This window comes from Tribolium madens, unplaced genomic scaffold (assembly GCF_015345945.1).
Source record: "Tribolium madens isolate multiple individuals breed KSU strain unplaced genomic scaffold, Tmad_KSU_1.1 Scaffold_20;HRSCAF=117;Tcas5.2_LG4, whole genome shotgun sequence".
Taxonomy (NCBI): Eukaryota; Metazoa; Arthropoda; class Insecta; order Coleoptera; family Tenebrionidae; genus Tribolium; species Tribolium madens.
Genome location: NW_025400985.1, coordinates 5,007,304 through 5,029,026, shown reverse-complemented (window position 1 = coordinate 5,029,026; position 21,723 = coordinate 5,007,304). Strand labels below are relative to the sequence as shown.

The following is a 21,723-nucleotide window of genomic DNA, read 5'->3' as shown; positions in this document are numbered from 1 at the left end:
TATATAATAACATCCAATCATCACCCTTTGCTTTAAATAAACGTTTTATAGTATCTTCTATGGAAACCCAAACAACATAAACATGCTATCATAGAATTTAAAAGAGAAATCCAAACATTTGATAACGGAAGTGTAAAGATCATAAGGCACGTGAGCTAACCGTGATACGTCATCTTTGAGTTCGTAGTTTATTCCATTCTGACGTAACATCATAATGAAAAAATACTGATATGTTGGATGAGTAAACAACATCGGGGTTCTTGCATATCAATGTTTTGGTGATGACCTGAATCAACACACTACGTAGATCAGCAGCTACTCCAAACCACACTCAAATAAATTTAACATTTTTCGAAGTTTACTCACTGCCTAATTAATAACAAGCAGACTGTCTCCAAATTTATGATTTCATACAAGTGTTTACACAAATATGAATCAACAAACTTGAAAAAATAATTAATTTAATTTGACTAATTAATTCATTTCGTTGGCATTTATGATAAATTCTCCAGAAATGGTTTGTTTACGAATACGACACAGTGCACTTATCAGTCTAATAACACTGAGAACAAGCTTTTGTCTCTTGACGGTAATCAATCAACCATACAGTTGATTTAAATTTAAATGGTTAATTCCATAAGTCGCGCAGGGTGCATAGGCTTATTTGCATTAAAAATAGGGTGCAGTGAACGCTAAAGAGTGACCGATCGATTTTTGTCTGGTCGTTATCCAACTTACATCCCGGCTATTTAACGACGCAGGCGTTATGACCCCATCTTCTATAACGAGAAGACGCAATGGGGAAAAGTGAACCGGAAATTATTTCCTCGACTTTCGGAAAATCGCGCCGATTTTCCCGCGTCTGGAGCTAGTCAAGGTTTAATTTTAGCCTGCCCCAAGGCCTGCTTAGTGTAATAAACCCTAAAAGCCCCATTCACATCCTGTGCTTGCACTTGGCGCTGATATTTCGGTATTTATAAACTCAAAGGCATGCAACCCCGATTTAGCAACCCCTCTTCACACAGCCGCTATTTTTTCTACGCCGACGTTAAAAATATAGGTGCCGGCGTGTATCTCAACATGTTTATAGCACGAATGTTTTATACCAGAACATAAAGTCATGAATGGCACGTCTCCAAACGTCATAAATATAAATTTTAATAGCAAACCAAAGGTGCTGGCTGCCAGGCGAACTGTTTATATTCCTGGAAATTATATTACATTTACGTATGTACATTCGTATTTTGCTAATTTTATACCAATGGCTTTTGGCAATTGACCCAACCCATTCGATCTATGTGTATACATCAACCAAACCAAATAATCAGCTATTTTTGGACGGCTATCTATAACACTTTGACGGCTTTCACTAAAACCAGATGTGTGCATTAGAAACGATTGGACTTATCGTATGGCTATGAATTGAGTTGATTTATGATTGTTAAGAGCGATGTCAAGTAAAATTCTAGGTGTTCATTTCGACTAATTCAAAAACTTCATCCAAGTGAGAGGAAAAACACATTAACCCAAAAAGTGAAAACTTCAAATAAATAACTTCTTTACTGAAGATCTGATCACTTTCATTAGCCTCATAAACCCCGAAAAGTGATCCCGAGAAAAGGGAATTATCCAGGAACTGTTCAGCAAGATGTAAACAATCAAGTCGGGCTAATTGCACCATAAGCCACGTTTAATGCAAACTACCGAGTTATTAAAATAGCGTCGACGCATAATAAAGCGTTGCCAAGGATATTTACAAGTGAATCGATCCTACGTTGGAAGCCATTCCTATTCGAGTAAATGAACTTTTCAAGGGGAAACCGAAGCCGTGACCATGCATCTTACATTCTAAATTAATCGAGGCCCCCAGCACTCCACACTAATCTCAAAATCAATAGATGAACGTGTGGCCTCGCCTCTAATGAGATGGCAACCCCAAAAAAACTTCAAAAAAACAAACACCTTGACCTTAAATTCCACAAATAATATCAAAAATCAATTCCCAGTGGAGGTATCGATCCCACTTCCGTATCACATATCAGAATGAAATACCTCTCTGACACGAATTTCTAATCCTGTATCGATTTCGAGAATAGGCCAGAAGGTTCCAGAACCGCTCTTGCTTTTACTTTCTGGAACTAAATTCGAAAAGACCCTTCATATTTCAGATTTATTCCAGTCAGAGCGAATCTCGTCTGCAATTCCGTCGTCCTTTGAGTTTTTATCGTTTTTGCGCCAAGAATACGAGCACGCGGTCTTGCTTGCAGACTTGGCAGCGACATTGCAAAAGAAAGAAAAATCGGATGGCGAGCTCTGCACGCATATTTGCAATGTCGCCGGAACGAAATGCAGCTTGTTTTAAGGTGAGGGGAAGATGCTGGTAAGTGATGGTTTAGGGGAGTCTAAAGGGGACATCTTGGAACTTGTTGGCAAGCGAATCGATCGGCGTGACGTCACAACCGGGACAGTACATTCCCAGGGAAAAATTTACGATTACGACCGAGTACATTCGGAAGATTTGTAGAGAATTTGCTTATTGTGCAAGCCAGCTGCACGCCCACGCTGCCCGGGAAAGACGCCGAGCGTCCGACGTTATCGACGCCTGAGAGAAGAGAACTTTAACGCTTTCGTTTTTGATGTGCTTTCGCCGTTTTACACCAAATGCCACTATTAAAAAGAATTAAGGATATTTACTGACACTTCTATGAAATGTTTGCAGAGTTTTTGGTGGTTCTACTATTATGTTGTATTAATTAAATTTTGTATTTTTTCTATTCCAGTTTATTATGACAAAAATTTTCTTACTTTGTTAAAAAAAAATCTTATATGTACCACATGTCCAAATATGTTTTATTGAGTACTTTGTCCATTTATCATAACAAATTATTATTAATAAGTTAATTAGAAAGAATTTTGTTTCCAATATTTCTGTTTTGAGTAAAATTTGCGACAAGCAAAAAATAACCCCTTTTACGACCACAAAATTCGCTGACATTTCCATACTGAAATAACCGCAACATCATTACCATTCATGAGCAAGAAACTATGATCTATTTGTTTACGTTTCCAGCGAGCAGATGTGCATGTAATAATACTGCGTGTTATTTTACTTGGTACGTTTTCATCGAGAAATTCATATTTGTTCCCCATGAAAAAAATTATGATGTCAACTTTTTAAATAAATTAACAACATGTCAGCGCTCGTGTCCATAAATAATAGATGCGATTTAAATCTATTTAATTTTGAGATGCAGATCATGTTTTCTATTTAAAATTAATCATTTTTAAGAGCAAAACAAGACATGTCCATAAAGAAAACAGTGGAGGTCTTTATCTTGTAGGTAGCCTCTGACAAAAATTTAGAATTGTAATGTTGTGTGGGTTTTACTGAATTATGACTTCCCACTTCAACAGTAAAGTTATCTTTAAAAAATACATGGTTTATCGTCACTATTAAAACCCACAGCAATTGATATTCATGAATTATGACAGGCTTCTGCTATACTGACATATTAAAATTTGTATTTTTTAAAAGGTAACGACTTTAGTATCTAACAGCCTTATCAAAAATTTATTTAAAATCATATCAGTAAATAGATTTGCAAAAACTTCCGGAGGCGTGTTATTTGGACAAATTTTACTGATGTGTACTTTGGCAAAGTGTAAAAAACTCTAATAGCTCATTCACTGATGATAACAAAACTTATCAACATTTGAAATAATCGATCATTCCCGAACCTTGAAAAATAAATCGGAACTTTTATATTAGGAAAATTATAAAAAAAAATTAATCGACGATAAATTTTCACTGTTTTCATACCAAATAGTTTACTAAAAAAAAATCCATTTCAAAATTAATCTTTATCAATATATTCTCCACATACCACACTCTGTTATCAAAGTTTTATCGCGCTTTAAGGCTATTTATCGCATGGGAAAAAGAAACGTAATTTTGTAAAGCTTTTACAACATACCTTAAGTGCAATATCATGAATATGAGCTAATTAATTTAGAATAATTTATACACGCTTACGTTAAAACTAAAAAATGTTAATTTAATTACATTTGCTTCATAAACCTGGAAACAAAACCGTTAAAATTTTCCCGAAATAATTTTGTTGACTGTTGAATCCAAGGGCGACCGTCTAAGTGGGTCCACCTCCAAAAGTTTGTTTTCTTTATTGTCTAAACTACTGTTACACAAATTATTTTCGTAACGTTTAACTGGCAAACTTAATGACATGACGACATCAAGTTAAATATATTTTAAAAGCAAATTAGATAATTAACTGATAGTTATTTTTAGTCGTCACCAGCAAATAGGGGACCATTAAAAATCTGTAACAAAATATTCCATTGGACAATGAACGCTAATATCAAATACGTGACGAAATTCATTTAGGAAATTGTACAATTTGTGTTTATTTGATAAAACTATCGATTAAGTAATAATCGTGTCGTCAAAATAAACTTTCCAAATTTTACATAAACAATCGACTGAAGGCCGACCAAAACAACTTTTTGATTGAATATAGGTGAATTAATTAAAGTGTAAAAATAGGAAAAAAAAATTGTATACAAGTCAGCAATAATTCAAGCTGTTTAATATTAACCGGCTGATTAGATAGTATGTTCAACCATTGGTTATTATCGGCCAAATCTGGACAGGTTTTCATCACTTTTTTATCTCGTTGACGTAAGATCTATTGTTGAACGCAATCAATTGATAGATGTAATTATTATATTTTGTTTGGAAGGGTATTAAAACAAAAAATCTTTTATACCGTTATTGGACAATTTTCGAGATAAAAAGAAATTATCTTATCGGATTCATATGCCTATGTTTTATCGCCCGGTTATTTAGGGCACCCCTTAATATTAGACATTATCTTATCAATAATAAACACCATCACAGCAGTATGACTCTGTCATGTGTATGTGAAAAACAATTTTTTTATTACCTTTTTATGTCTTATATTTAAATAATCTCTTATCTCATGTTTAAATGTTTATATGATTTATCTAGAGAGCAAACATTTCCTAATTTACGACAAGTTCTGCAACCAGATTTGTCATACTTGCATAATCGGGGTTATTCTATGTTCAAAAAAAACGTCACTAAACATTGACCTTCTAAAAGGAACACACACAAATGTGAACATCTCAAACAAACTATTAAAAATAAATAAAATGTTTGTTAATGCTAAACTACCGTTGTGATAAATCATTTTACACAATGGTACGTATGTCCAGACAAAAGCGGACGTTTTAAAACTTTTATTACGAAAAAATTGTATGTCTGGTGAGGCTTCATTTTCGACTAATAATAACAGAATTGCATAACAGTTTTTCGAGATAAATAATATCTGGAAAAATGTTTGAGGGCCGACCGGTGCTCGAACCCACAAAATCAATCAAAGTTTCGTAACCATAACTCTCATAACATGATCCTTCACGGTTCCACGATTAATAAAAGAAATTAAAAATGTATAATCGCCTACATCATCCATTTTACGAAACCACACCTTTCTAGTGCAAGAAGTAAGACAAGTATGCGTTTTATGAAGGCTGACTAGCGGATTCACCATCTTGCAATCGTCTTCCGATTGATGAAGAGCAGACCGAGTGACCGTCGTGCCAAATGCCGAACCGTTGCTGTAACGGTGTAACGGCCCCACGAGTCCCCTTCACCTTTTGCACTCACTTTTTGGCAACACGACCTGTCGTTGGTATTCCAAAAACGATTACGCAAGAAGTGGCCATCGCAAATTAAAATTCAATGACAATTGTCATGGACTGCAGTTTATTGAGATAATATTCGTGTTGTGACGGGAAGGAAGTGGTGACAATTATCGGCGAGATGCCCACAAGTGAAGATAATAAATTATTTATAATACTTTATCGAATGAACTCTAAGCGGATTTTACGCAAATCAAATAACTCGATGGAGTCATAAATCCTCAATTAATGCCATCAAAAAGATTAAAAATATTCGCTGCTTATTATGGTAACTATTAAATAACTATAAGCATCTTTCTAAATTCGTGGCATTTACGGTGTTAATTCACACGATTGATTATGATCATAATAAATTTTTATAACCTGTTATGATAAAAATGTCAAGAGTCATCGTCATCTATAACAGTTTCCCAACTGCCAACCTGAAAATTCTCTGTTTGGGGAGTCGTAAAAATTGTGATGTATTATGCAAAATGCTGAACTTGAATGAAAGACATTTTAGACACGATTTCACCATCATATTTTATTTTATCTTCTACTTATGTGATTAAAGGTCCACCAGGTTTTAATGAAACACAAGAATTTCAATTTTACATTATTGTACTACGTCTGTAACCTAACATGTTATTATAAATATTCATTTCAACACTGAAACAATTTTTAACACTTGTAAATGTGTACAGAGATAATTACAAATAATCTTTCCACTGGTTTCATTTTTGTATTTAACTAATGTCACGCCATAGATTTTAGTCTAAAGATCCCAATTTGTAATGGTTACCTATTCAATCTGCCACTAAAATAAATACCTATCTGTCATTAAACGAATCATCTGATTATGAACATCAAATCCCAGAAATTGTTCTTGATTTCAGATTAACATAAGTGCATTTGTCCCAAGTAACAAGTTTGTAACTAAACTAAACAAATAATATGTTCAGAATAATGACTATGTTCTCAAAACAGTAAATTTGACACCAAATAAACTGTATCAGAACCTTACTACCATTATTAAGTTATAGCCCCCAATCTAACAGCAACAATTAATTCGTCTAGTTATCAACATTATAACGGGTGTTTTTTTTTTTAATTTGACGTCAAAGCTATCCATGAAAGTTTGATTGAACCATCGTATTGAAAGTTATTAATCTGACATTTGACACTTCACCGGGCGTATTAAAAATTATGGTCCATTCACAACACACTCATATCACCGCCAACTATGACGCCAAATTTAAATAAACACCTGTTAGTATTGCCGCTAATTTCATAATTTTCTTTTCAAAATTAAAGAAAAATTATTCAGCAGTAGTCAACAAAATTTTTGTTTAATTGTGTTTCAATTTACCGTTATTCATACGTGGATAATTTTCATAAAATATTTAAATCATCAATAAATACTAGTGTCTTTAAGAAAACTGTATTTTATTTAATTTTTATTTTATTTTATTTTTATTTAACTCCCTCCCTTTTATGAAAGATGTTATACCTGTTTATTGCAGTAATCACAAGTCATCAAACAATACAATAATTGTACCCATGATTGTAATAATTAGGTACTTAATTATTACACTTTCAGGTGATTGTCAAATTTACAAATATCTAATCATTTTAAGATACACTGTATAATTAGAAATCAGAATATGAGAAAAAATCTACAATTGAAAACACAATTTTTACGTAGTTACGTGTTACGTTTTAGGGTGATTGTAGGTAAATATATATTTACGACAATCGTTTAACAGTTAACAATGTTAACAATTTGATGACAAATTTAACATTCGGGGATAAATTAAATCTAATTATTTGATAACTAAAAACGGAATAAATTGGTGACCAAAAAACACGTTCATTTAAAATGTCACAATTTAAAAAAATAGAATAACAAAAATAACAAATAAGTAACTGGTTATACCTGAATGTTATGTGGGAAATCTCTGACAAAAGAAAACATGTGAAATTCAAAAGAAAATGAATAATAAAAAATCAATTTCCCTCTCGACGCGTCACATTGCATATTTTTCCATTAACATAGCCTCAAATATGTAATACAATGTATGATACGTCGAGAAGCTGGTATTAGAGCTCGTAAAATGTCAAAAATAACCGCAATAAATAAAGTGAGTCAGAAAAAAAACTACCAGAGACCACACTGGCTCAGGAAACAGGTTAAAGCCGGCAACACCGCCAGCGTAAATAGACATCCATGGCTCATTCCGTTCGCTCTGATGCTGTTTGTGTGCAATTGCCGGATCGTAGTGTGCGGGTGGAAGACGGGGAAAATACGTCATCAGTCCTTGAACTCCATTCTAGCGCGGACATAAAAAATCCGTCATGTTTAATATGATACGCAACGTTGCCGCTGTGCTATCGTTACGCCTGCTGCCCATGGATGACCAATCTACCAACATTTTTTCCTCAATTAAAACATCATCTCTACGAGCGTTCCAGTTATGTCCGTAGCTGGTCTCTTGATTATTTTTTTTGTTAATTTCAATGTAAAATCTCGGACCGTTACTGTTCCGCTTTAGTTGCGTTAGCCATACCGTATTTTTTGATAATTATATAGTTTTTCCATAATTAAGAGCAATAATTCCATGGCGGTACCTCCTGTTGCTCGTAAATCAAAAAAGAGGCGATTTAAATGCAAGCTTCGAGAGGAAAAAATGAAACCGAACTTAAAACATAATGAAGAAAGAATGGCCGCGCGAAGTTTCCCTCAGGAACGATGGAGCCTTGTTCCGGGCGAAAACCTGCCTGGAATACGAAAAGCTCCTTTATTGATCCCAAGTCCGGAATATAAATGACCCACGGGGTTGTTGTTTTTTGGCTCGTCCAGACAAAATCCGGTTAGTGAAAATTAACCAATTTCGGGAGCTAATTTCCGGGAATTAAGCGAAAACACAAGACCAAAAAGTTTAGGATTTTGAAGATGTAGGTTACTGCATCACTAAGACAATTTTTTTACTATTGTGGGATACCTGACGTATCAAACGAAGCTTTTCAAGGTAACAGGTGTGCTATATAATACAAGGGATTACGTTTCTCGTTATAGCCTTTGCTGGTAGATCCGAATGAATTTTGATATGGAGGAGAAGGAGAAAATTACAAAACCATGTTAATTTGTAAAACAATTTAATTGTTGACTAAATGCCAACTATCTTACACAAATTTGCATACAGGAATTATATAGCCACAATGCAGCTCCCACCAGCTGTAAATTTTAAACTTTGCAACGTTAAATTTTAATGCAAAATTCATGTTCCGGTTGTTTTTACATAAAACCCTGTAAAATATCTTTTTATTCTTATTTAAACGTTTACAATAAGAATAACGTCACTGCAGTGTTTTTGTCACAATGTATACAAAAATCATTCTTTTTTTAAATAAAAATTTATTAGAAAATTTACGTATTTAATTGCAATTTTACGCTTTTACCTTTTTTGCAACATTGCTCTTTATTACCCTTGTTTATGTGTGAATGACAATGTAAGGCAACGGGTCTAAGTAACTGAATCAAATCTATTTTCTCATTAATGAAATTAGCGTTATGGCCGCTATAACCGTTCATTAAGTTGCACAATTTGAACACAATAACAAAGAAAACAATTCTCATTAAAATTTACAGTAAACTAAAATACAAATCTCAACTTGCAAAAACTAAAAGAATCTTAAAACTAGAATAATTTTTGCATTTGTTGTAACGAATAAAAACGGCAAAAAGGCATACTAAAAAACTGGTTTTAAAAGTCGTTTATGGCATAAAATTAAATTTATAATAGATTGCTTTATCAATAGACGCATCTTGAAACTTGAAACAAATAAAAAAAAATATGATTATGCCACCATTAACTCATAAAATGTCAATTAACTGTTGGCATGAAAATAAAAAATCGTAAAATTGCACCCAGTGTGAGTCCAGTTTAATTAATGCAGATATCATTAAGAAGTAATGACTTGCTAGTTTTGCAAATAAGAGAAACTAATGTCTTTAAGTCTTTGTGTCAATAACATTTGGAATCATGAATAGCTTTCACAAAACACAAGATGCAATTTACAAATTTAACCATACAACAGTTTTTGCTAGACATACTTAACCTAGTCCATGAAATTAGGTATATTAAAACAATGTTTAAGTAGTTATTACTTATAATAGACCACTAAATAAGCTTTAAAATTATTTTCAAAAGTAGGAGAGTATTATTTAGTGGTGAAATTGTATTTTGCTCTCATAAAATGCTGCAGACTTGCAGAGTTATTACTAATATGCCATCTGCGACTTTAAGAACTTTAAGAATTTAATAGAATTTAAGAATTTATATAGAAAAAAATGGGGTTGTAAATTATAATTATTATACAGGGTGATTTTAAAGTATGTGCAATTATTTTAATGGGTGATAGTAGAGCTCAAAAGAAGTCAAAGTATACTTTCATCGGTTTATTAAAATAATTTTTAAACGAATTTTTAGTTTGCTGTTCATCTTACTGAGTAACAAATACCAAATTCTTGTGAAATTCTTTATTCTTTCCAAGGTTACAAAGAAGCAATAAAAAATGATGATTATTCTACGCTCAAGTAACCAGCATGTGCCACACCTATGCGTTAGAGCGTGCAAGATAATTTTGAATATCTCGTTTGTTACTACGTGAGAACATCAAAACAATCATTTAGATTAGATAACTTTTTTCAACTGGTCTCATCACATGATAGTGCAAAAACCTGAGGTTGAGGTCATACTGATATTCCATTATTAAAGGGAGCATCTATCAAACCTACAACTTAATCAAAATGATTGCCAGGATGAAGTTATTAAGAAAACCCATCTCCTTTTCCCATTGGAAATTACATCACGAAGAGTACTTCCCTCACGTCAACAACTAATACGATCAAAGCGTGTCCTTACAATCATACTTCCTAAATCACTTCCAATAAGAAGTCGATAGACGCGAGCATAACTAATAGAAAATGAACCACAAAAAGCGTAAAATATTCCAAGAAGGTAAAAAAATCCTCCGAGAAAACAATACGTCTGCGTTGCTAAACGATGCTTGGCATCGTTTAACAGCGTCTGCCGTCCGGAACGGATCCTTCCCATTATGTATGCGTTAATTGTGTTTTCATTTTACTGAAATTCATTCAAATGTCTTTCGTTATCTGCCCTATCTGAAAATAACCAACCGAGCGCGAACTCCGTGACTGCGAAGCGTGCAGACGTAAATTTGTAAATTCACCGCCGGGAACCGAAGACAAGAGGAAGGTCGCGGGTTTATAAGAGCGGAACAACACGGCTTTACAATGAACAAGACCTTCGGACGATGTCTGGGAAAGTCGGTTTCGAATCAAGTTAATTAGCACCCAAGAAGACGCTTCCAATATGCTTCGAAACCAAAAACCAGCACTCAAAATTCCTCTTGCATTGGATGCAGCTGGTGAACTAAAATGTGCCCCTTTTGTATGATAATATGATTACGTTCCAGTGTAGAAAAAGCATCTTTGCGTGGAAAAACGTGTTACACAATGCCTTATTGTTCTAGAGAACTTTAAGATTCACACAAGACAATCATCAAATCCACATCCGTTTTCCCTGCGACTACTCAAATTTCCCACAACAGAAATGTGGACGAGACCGTGGAGGTCGTAATTCTATTTTAAAAAGGTTTTATTTTTATCAGTCCCAGTTGCATGACGACAAAACCCTTGTCGAGTAAATACACCAACGGTTCACATATGCAGATTGCACTTAATTTTCTATGGTCACGATACTGTGACTGCTTGGTAACATAAAGAGTTTCCTCCTTTCCGACTGTTCCTTCCAAGTCTATCGGAAAGGATGAACCAAGAGTGTGCTTTTAATGACGACCATCCAACCATTAGTTCTGATGAAGGGAACGTCTTCTTTTTCTTTTTCTTGTGTGGCAACTGTCTTTAACGCGAGGGTTATGCGTTAACATGACTGTGAATCGTCACGCTATATCGGTGGACGATCACGAAGAATGCCATGATGTCACGCACTTGAACAGGTAGCGTGCTCGAGAGCAAGTTGCATGTTCGCCAAATTAATATTAAAAATGCAGGGTTTCGTGTCGGATAGTGACTGTTAACACGCCCAAGAGAACGGTGCAATTTACGACATATGATTTTACAGATATATTGGAATTGTCCCCATTTGCATCATTTGTTGTAGACCAACTCAAACTCTGCTTCTCTATAAGAATTCAAGTTAAGAAAATACAAACTTTTCAAGTTTACAAAAATCATCTCTCTCAAAAGTGACACAAAATAGCACAAACAACAAAATATTCAATTTGCGTTTGGTGTACTTTTAGACAATTAACAAGTTAATCCAAATAGAAATAAAGGAAGATACACAGCAATGTACGCAAATAGTTTATTTACACAGTTGGCAAAAAATTCCTTGTCGGCGTTGCAAATTCCAAGGATAACAACGTTCGCCGTGAATCAGAACGATGACGAAATTAGCAAGTTTCTGGAAGTGGTGCTTGAAAACCGAGAAAACGAAACCTTCTCATATCTGATTCTGTATTAGCTCGGCGGTGGCTAGCAGGAATATTTCTTTATAAATTGCCCCTTTTTCAAAGTTTTTGTTTCGTCCAATCGAGCTTACAAGAGTTTATAGAGTGAGACGAGCGACTAGTATGAAACTTCCACGAATTGCACAGCGAGAACCTGAACGTGACAGGATTCGAAACGTCGCAAATGCGAGACGAATACGTGATTACCACTGCGGTCTCCTGCCGTTAAACCGGTTCCTGCAAAACCAATAAATAAAACATAAACCCCGACGGGGTTGGCATTCTCAACGTAAGTGGAGTAACCGCGTTATTTCTCGTTTTAAATGTCCTTTAGATGGGCGAAGAAACAACGATCCGGTTTGCAGGAACAGACGATGCTTTATTACATCGCAGGAGTTTAATCAAAAGGGGAATTAGTTTTAACTATTCCACTGTGTGTGTCAATATTTCAGAGCATGTTCGTCCTTTTTAATTGTTATCACGGGCGAAATTAAACATCTGCTGTCTGTATCCCCGTCACGATTTCGCTGGTGAATCCTTTGAAACTTTCACGCGGTTTCCTGATGTTACGTGGGATTTAGTTTTCGATGGCGTCTTCGAGATTATCCAACGCTATTTGCCCACCATTTCCATTTATTACTCATTACAAATGATAATGACACACACGGCCAATTAGCAACACCGGATTCTCTCAGGTCACAGCAAAATATGAGTGAAAATAAAATTCAAATTTACAGTTAAACAAGTTTGTAAATGAATTTGTCACCACAAAAGCAAGCATAATTAATTACACACACGTTACAAAAATTAAAACGTCGAAAGATGATACCTGGGTGATACATAGGTAAAAAAGTTTTATTGGCACGTGTAAATTATTATTACTTAAGAATTAATTAATAACACCAATAACACCAAATCATATTTATTAATATTAAATAAATACTTATGTGTCGATTAATTTTATTAAAACTATATCAACGAGTACACTATTTACCTATACTCTGCATCTCCTCACAATAAAAAATGTTTGCTCTTTTGAAGATGCGTAAATTAAAAAAAAAGTGGAACATAAAAAGGTTCAAAAGCATCATGAATGAAATTAAAAAAAATCTTTTCGAGTTGTGAGACGAATTAAAAAAAATATTTAAGAATTACATTCCGACAATACAAAAATCGTAAAATTATTTTTTGGTCCTCCCTCTAGAAGCGTTCATTTTGCATTAGTCAAAATCGTCCAAAAACAATCCTATTGAAATCCTATTAAAAAATTACCAAATGTTGGAAATGTTGGTTATCCGTTGGTTATCCTTCAATGACAAGTGATGGTTTCATTTCACAACAAATTTAATATTATGATGTATTGAATATTTTTTTTTATTTGGAATTTAATTTGGACATTGTGTTGCCAGTCTAAATACTCGTACGTGTAACTTCACTAGCGCAAGTTATTTAAACTTTTTTAAGAACTTTTGAGGACAATTTAAAATTGGTCGGTCCAAAAAATAGCACACAGACAGAAACTGTCTTGCAAGTGCTTGCACTTGCGCAAACCGTGCTTACACTTGTAAAATGACAGTTTCTCCCTTTGTGATACAAATAACTATTGAGTTTAGAAAAAGGTAAAATTGTGCTGCACAATTTTTTACGAACAAAGAAAAAAAACACATCAAAAGTCTTTCCATGAAATACCTTTACTTCTTCGATATCGCTCATTAATTTAGTGACCATCATTAAATCAGCAGGTGCAGGTAGCATGCCCACATTAGAATAAAGTATAAAATAATATCAGTTGCTTTTCCATCCAATTATGTTAAAAGTCAAGCTGATGGTACTACCTCGCATAGATAATAAAATCGAACAAACAAGCATTACCTGTTATACTTGAATAAATTTATAAGAATAAAAATAGGTGTCAACCTGACGTCATTTGCAACACTCCTTCAATTAAGCAAAACGTCGATAATCATTTTCATAATTAAAGAATCCGAGAGAATAATAAAATAACCGAAAACCTCCCCGAACAGCAGACCTGTTTAATAATTCATCAATTATAAAATTTCAATTTGAGACCAAAATAGCCACCCGAAAGAGTAATTTGTCTTTTCATATGTACAAATGTCAAGATAAAACACATTTTTTGAATTATTAATAGAAATTAAAAACCAACCCCCAAAACCCGTGTTTTTATAGTCTATTATTATTATCATCTCAGCATCTGAGTGCAACGAATAGCTCATCCATTTCCGTGTTATTTCAATCAACGACGAAAATCCGGCAACTGAGTCGGACTACGGCGCAATCTTCCTGAATCAATTCTCTGCTATGTGGATCGTTCCCAGGACCGCGGGGTAGGTCCAGCTCGCTTCTGTGACACCTACAATCAATACTTGTGCCTGTGAGGGTGTTCCGCATATTGATCGGACCACCACCATTCTGACACTGTCTCTTTTCTATCAGCTTTCGCTGGAAAACCAATGAGGGAGAAGCAAGAGGAAGTCCACTTGTTTTCAACGCATCGCGTGCCGCGAAATGCAACATCCATGAACAATTTAATAATATTAGTTAAGCTTTCCGCAGGGAAAATCTAACGCAGCCACTTTCAGTTTGATCACAACATAATGCCCACAAAATTTTCATCATTTTTCTTTAACTCGGAAACTATAATAAATAAGACAGGCCCGTAGCTAGAAACAATTTTTAGGTAGGGCGCCCAAAAATTTTAGTGGAGCTAAAACAATTCTGCATTTTTCAAAAAAACCTCGAACAGGTCGATTTTATGTTTTAAATGCTATATTTTGACATCATTTTTGACGTCATTTTTAATTTTTTTAAATGACAACTGACATTTTTGTTTAAATAGTAAATTTTAAATAGTACACATCTTTGTCTTTCTAGTAATAAGGAAAAAAATAAAAAAATAAAACTAAAACTTTAAAATAAAAAAAATATTGACAATTATACAAAAAATAAACACTTAATATAAAACCTAAACATAAAAAAATAAAAACAAAAAATAATCACCCCCTATAAAATAAAGCGCGAAAAACTTTTTGTATAAAACTTTCTATAACTTTTTTAATTTTTTTATTTTCTTTTCTTCTTATTTGCATTTTTTTGCCTAATTTTTAAAATTTTTTTATGCTTACCAGAAAGATAACAATACTATCTAAAACACTAATAAAACATATCGGTTGCACTTAAAAAAATAAAATCGATCTGAGAATTTTGTTGAAAAATGACTCATACAGAGATATGGATTTTGTGCGTTACTAGTTGTTAGAAAAAACAAAGTTTTAAAGTAGGCTTCAGAATATTCAAAGTAGGGCTCAACCCTACTTGGCCCCCCACTAGCTACGGGCCTGAAATAAGGTTTCCCTTGTTTATTTCCTTTTTTATGTATTTCCTCATTATATTGGGTGAACAAAACTTAATTATAATACTCTGTGTTTAACAAAAATTATCACAAAATTATAATTTTATTTCTAAATATGTAATACATTACGTTGCGCCGTACTTTAGAATGTTGCAAATAAAGCTCGTGATACAGATTTTTTTTTCAATAATATGCTAATTGTTTTTATAATTTTTAAGAAAGTTTAGAAAAATATCAATTATAAATTTCTTAGATTTGTATTTGCTCTGCTAGACTTAATAAAACAAGAAAAATGCCTATAATAAATATTATTATTAATGATGTGCATCACCCGTTGAAAATATTAAAAGTTGCCATTGCGTCAGATAAAATTCAGCTGAACCGAAAAGAGGAAATTTCGTTATTATAAAATTGTTATCACGATAAGTATTGAGCAAATTTGTTTTTGTGATATGCAATTATAGAAAGTGAATTTCTGCAATTCTGTCGGAAATCCCTTGTAGATATTAAGAAGAAAAAGTGAAAATATTTGAGTCAAAATTCTTTCATCGTTACGTAACTGTAACCGTTAGGTTAATTTTTCGCCAAAAAAGTCACCGATCTGATGTTATTTTTAACTGTATCAATAATCAACTTTGGCAATTCAGCCTCCGGCAATAATATCAGTTATAATTAATCTCTTGGTGCTGCTAGCATCAACCGTAATTATCCGATGAGAAAAACGAATTTTACAAACAAAACCGGTAATTTTAATAGAATCAATTCCTGTGGGATGATGGATGGTCGTGGATTTATCAAAGTCGTGAAACCGCAAACGAGCATTGCAATTACAAGTCCGTAAAACGTTTGATGGTCGGTCAATAATAATCGCAGCTGTTTTACGTTTTGTGTTAATAAATCCCGACCATTGTTGAGATGGCTGTTTGGTTAGGTGGATACGTGGGTGCAGATAAGATCTGGGCACGGTGCAGCGACGTTAATCGGCGTTACAGCAGGCGAACAAGAATAATGGGAGATTTCTCGATTTCTCCCCCGTCTAGACCGTACAAACAACAAAATCGAAGCAGAGCTTTCATCTTCCATTCAGGATCCGGGACTTGCGCCGTGCTCCAGACCCGGTTAATTCATCCAGTCGATAATGCAACCACGTTGTTTTTCCCTCGTCGGATCAATCTTCGAAACGCATTGTGCTGCTACGCACTCACCCCCAGGATACGCAACGGACGAACCCAAAAATGGGATGCGCACTCGACAGATGCAACGGATATTCCGGGAGTAGGACGTGGAAAAACCCACGTCGTTTATTTTTCAAGAGAGGATAGAGACCATAAAAGCACTAGGAGTCTTTAAAACAATGCTGTAAAGTTACATGCAGCGCAACTGTTTAAATTTCTTCATAAAGCAGTTTATGATAGCGATGTCATTACCAGAGATTGCGAAAAACGCCGTGGGAGAAACAATCTTTATGCTGCAATATTAAAAATCTAAACCAAAAGATTCCCGATTAAATGTTATTGTTCTTTTTTAATCTGTTTTATCAATTATTTGTTTCTTGTTATCAATGATTCCAAAAATTCAAAAATTCCAAACCAGTCACAACAAATATACTAAAAATTGATACGCAAACATGCAATACCTATACCAAGAAATAAAAATGATAAGCATCAGAAAGAAATAAACAACCATTTTTAAATACATCACATCAAGAAACAAAACTTACATACTACCTTACATCCATGATTAAAAGGCTTTATAACTTGACAAAAAGTAAAGCATTTAAAAAACAAAAAACACCTATTTTAAATTTGTAATAATAATTAATAATTGTAGGTAGGTATAATTCCACACAAAAACAAAAACTTTTAAATCTTGATATCTCCAACTTTTGTAAAATTGAAATAAATTATTACACAACACAAAAATAAATAACACGTATTGTATTTTAAATTTTTATAAAAATGAAAAAAACCAAAACTGTCCAACAGAAAAGAGAATGTCTTTTTCTTAAAACCCTGAGAAAACTTAGCAGACAGATGGTTTTATGAATATTTTGAGATTTTTATAAACATGATGCGTAATTGCTTAACTGTTTGTTCATACTAACAAAGTTGACATTTATGTACTTGTTAATAGCAATTTTTCAAAACAAATTTTTTACCACGTTACCAATTATAAAGTACGTAAAAGCTTTTCAATAATTTGTTGTCCAAGATATTTTTTGTTTAAATTGTGCACTACTAAACACCCCATTTTTTCATAAATCTCTTGGAAAAATAGTAAAAAAATAAACGTTTTGTCTGAAATGGAAATAATCCATACCGAAACAAAAAACTGTGTAGTAAGTTGACAAAATTTTAAAAACACAGTTTTTAATTGATTTTCTCTCTTTGATAAATAAAAAAAATATATATGTGAGCGCAGAAGGTAAAAAAAAGTAGTTGCCTCCTGTGAGGTTTGAACTCACGACCCCTGGTTTACGAGACCAGTGCTCTACCACTGAGCTAAAGAGGCTAGTGATGATGTCGCTCTCCTCACCATATCAAATGCTACATTCAATTCACAATCAACTTTCTCACTTTTAACAACAACAAAGGGTCAATAAAACATCAAAATTGACCTTGTTGAAGTATCCAAATAAAACCTTTTGTGTCGATCATTACAAAAACTCGACTTCCTTGTATTTCCACACCTTTTTTAATGAGAGCCTGACATTTACCCATTATGTTACTAATTTCAAAAAGATTACACACATAATCATTATTAGACCACATGAATTGTATAACGTGAGCGTTAAATTAAGATTTTTGTTACATAAAAGACTTTTTATTGTTCACTGCCATCTATTTATGGAAAGATTAATGCGGTTATGAAAACTTGTCAATTGCAGGAGATCTATCTTTATCTAATAACACATAATTGATTCGAATCGTGGGGGTTGAGTAATTGCTTTTAAAATAATAATTGTTAATTGTGGGATGCACTGACAGTAGGTATACACTGTGTTACAATATGAAAAAATCACAATTTACACCTATTTCATCTCAAAAATACAAAAGGGTAAACATTACAATCACCTGACGTTTTGTCTTTGGCAAAGAATAGGCGTCATGTAATAAAATTTAAAACAATGAAATTTTATCGAAACAAACATCTCTGTATTTATTTGTCGCACGTCTTTTGGGGTTATAAATCTCATGTTTCTTACAGCGAAAAGTGTTTAAAGTCTTGAGTAGTATATTAAAATGTTACTTTTGAATCAAAGCATTTGATACACAAAAAAAAACCATTGAAAATCATCTAAAATGAAATATAAGCATGATTTTGGATGATTTTCGTCAACCAAATGAGAGTACAGAAGTAACATTTGAGATATACTACTATCTTGTAACAACTGCGCAATTGCTACGCAAAAACTTTAATGAAATCAGGTCATTATTGCGCCCCACAAAAGCAAATTATTAAAAAAATATGAATGGACTTTTCCCTTTATGATTACCCATACGAAGGGTCTTATGATTTTGAAGAAGCCTTGGAAGACACGTGTGTGTGTGTCACACAAAGAAACTTCTTCCATAATTCCCCTTTTGTGTCCAGCTCGATGGGCACTCAGGTAGTATTCGCCATTGCACAATACCTACGACGCAAATTTTACACATCCATGGCCGTAGACTCACCAATCACTCGATAAAAGCCTAAATAATGCAAACTCCGGATCAATTAAATAATTAAGTGGAACGTTATAGCCACCTAGACCAAAAAAAAAAACAACTGCGAGAATATGAAAATGTCTATTGATTGGCCTTTTTGAGAATAAATCAGCAAGCGTACGCCTATGTTGTCGAAAGTAAAAAACGTAAAGTGTTGCGTGCGCCAATACGGCGTAGTAGAGAAGTCTAGAAAGGAGGCACGCGAGCAAAATGTGGAACACAAAGACGCCCTCGACAGCTGCTCGAGGAAAATTCACGTTTTAAAGACATCTGCGACTGAAAAATAAAGAAGCAAGGGAGGGTTGACGATACAAAGGTAAACTGACGTAAGAAAGCAAAAAAAATATATCGAATTCAATTGAGATGAAAGGGAAAGGAATCGGGTTGGAATTTATTCGTGTTGGATTTCGGACGAGTGGAGAAAAGGGGTACCCACGTAGAAAGGACTTAAGTTTTGCCACAAAGTCGGACTTAAACCATTATAACTTATGACAGTAATTAAAAATCATGGCGAAGAAGTGAAAATTAATCATAAATGAATAAAAGAATAGACATTAAAATACAGAAACTTATAACACTTAGCCAAATGTGACATAAATCCCTAACAAACAGAAGGTTTTCATAAAAAAATTCGTTACAAACATGTTTCATCACTAATGAAGGATAGATAATTTATAAGTGATGATTTGATGAAGTTTAGAACTATCCAACAAATTAAACAAAGATGTTCATTCACCTCTAGATATAAATAATGAAAAGACTATTTTAAATTAAAAAAGCCTTAACACATAAAACATAACATACGCACACATATGGTACACTTCCATGATTTCTTTGTGAAAATACAGCTTTCAAGAATTTGATAGAGAGATCTGATGTTTCAAAAGTAATTTTTAACTTTTATCAAAAAAAAAACAACTGAAAAGGTAAATTGAAGAATGCATAATAGTTGTTAGATAAATATTCTGACAATGTTCTTAAAATAAATATATCACAACAATCGTTATCAAGATTTTTTTTAAATTATAAAAAAAGTAAGTAATACAAAATATAGAAATGTATTTTTTTCGCTTCCTATACAAAAACCACTTTGTTTCATAGCAACAATTTTTAATTTTAGCATCGTTATCAAGCTTTTGAACTTATCTCAATTAAGGAAGATGGATTTGTTATCACCTGTTATCTTAATTAGCGTATTGTTTCTAAATATGTTAATAATGTTAATAATTAAACAAATTTCGCCCGCAACATCAAAAGTAGATTGTAACAAAAACAAAATGTTTTATTATTATTTATAGTGCTAATTACTTTGAATTTAAATAGTGTTTGGGTCATGATGATTAAAGCTAATTAATTTTGTACACACGATAACTTGATAATGACAAATTCTAGAAAATGTAATAATAATAATCAAACACAAAATTATTTACTTGTGAGAAAACAATAATTGTTTCGTCTAGATCGGTTAAGAATGATAAAACAAAAGATTACACTAAATTTATCAAAAATAAAATAAATATGATCGTTATCAGTTGATAGAAATAATCCAACACGAACTAGAAAATCAATTTATCGTTTAATAAAATCTCAAATAAACAACGATTGCGTATTTTCTTTTTAAATTTTGTTACAGACATGCAGATTTCTGTAAATATATTTAGAAAAATTGTATTCGTTTCATTCACGTGCTGCAAAAATAGCTTTTCCACCGTCGATTCTAATTATAAATTAATAAAATAACGATCTGTCAACCACAAAATTGTAGTTGCATCTTGAAATAATACAGTGCGACTTTACGATAAATGCACCAAAAAAGTAGATAATTTCATTAGGAATTAATAATCAAGATGAATAAAATATTCACTACAACTTTTTGGATATTAAACAGATTGTTTGGTACTAAAATAACTGGCTTATTTTAACCCGTTTAATATACACAACGCATTGTACCATAAACAAACTTCCACATGAATACAAAATGGTTAGAGAATTTTCCATACAAACCCAAAGCAGCCTGAAAATTATGTTTCTAAAGCACGAAGCTGTATTGATTGAAATCTAACTGTGTCGTCATCCTGGAAATTATTGAAAAACGTTTTTCACTATTTTACTTACCTCTGACACACTTTTCACTTGCAACATTTTTTCAACTATCTATTTAAAAGATAAATAAAAAAAAATAGGACGCAAATTCTTTTCTTAAACGATTTTCCACACAGGTAATTTTACGACCAATAAAAATTTTATTGGTTTAACAAAAGCAACCGAGATCAGGTACGCGATTTCGCCTGATTCATTTCTTACTATTTGACAATTCGAGATAAAACTTACCCTATTGTTCCGTCCGGAGAATGAAGTGATTCTAAAGAA

General features: G+C 33.1%; 1 protein-coding gene and 1 non-coding gene across 2 annotated transcripts in view; both read right to left on the bottom strand.

Moving 5' to 3' along the window:
• The window catches only part of LOC123006017 (serine-rich adhesin for platelets-like), a 34,867-nt gene that overhangs the window by 12,054 nt on the left and 1,090 nt on the right, over positions 1–21,723 (bottom strand). Inside the window, exon 2 of the mRNA XM_044400152.1 lies at positions 21,685–21,715. Coding sequence (XP_044256087.1) covers positions 21,685–21,715 — 31 coding nt within the window. The remainder of the gene's footprint in view (positions 1–21,684; positions 21,716–21,723) is intronic.
• Positions 18,086–18,157, bottom strand: Trnat-cgu. The gene has a single exon. It is a non-coding gene; the product is annotated as a tRNA-Thr (tRNA).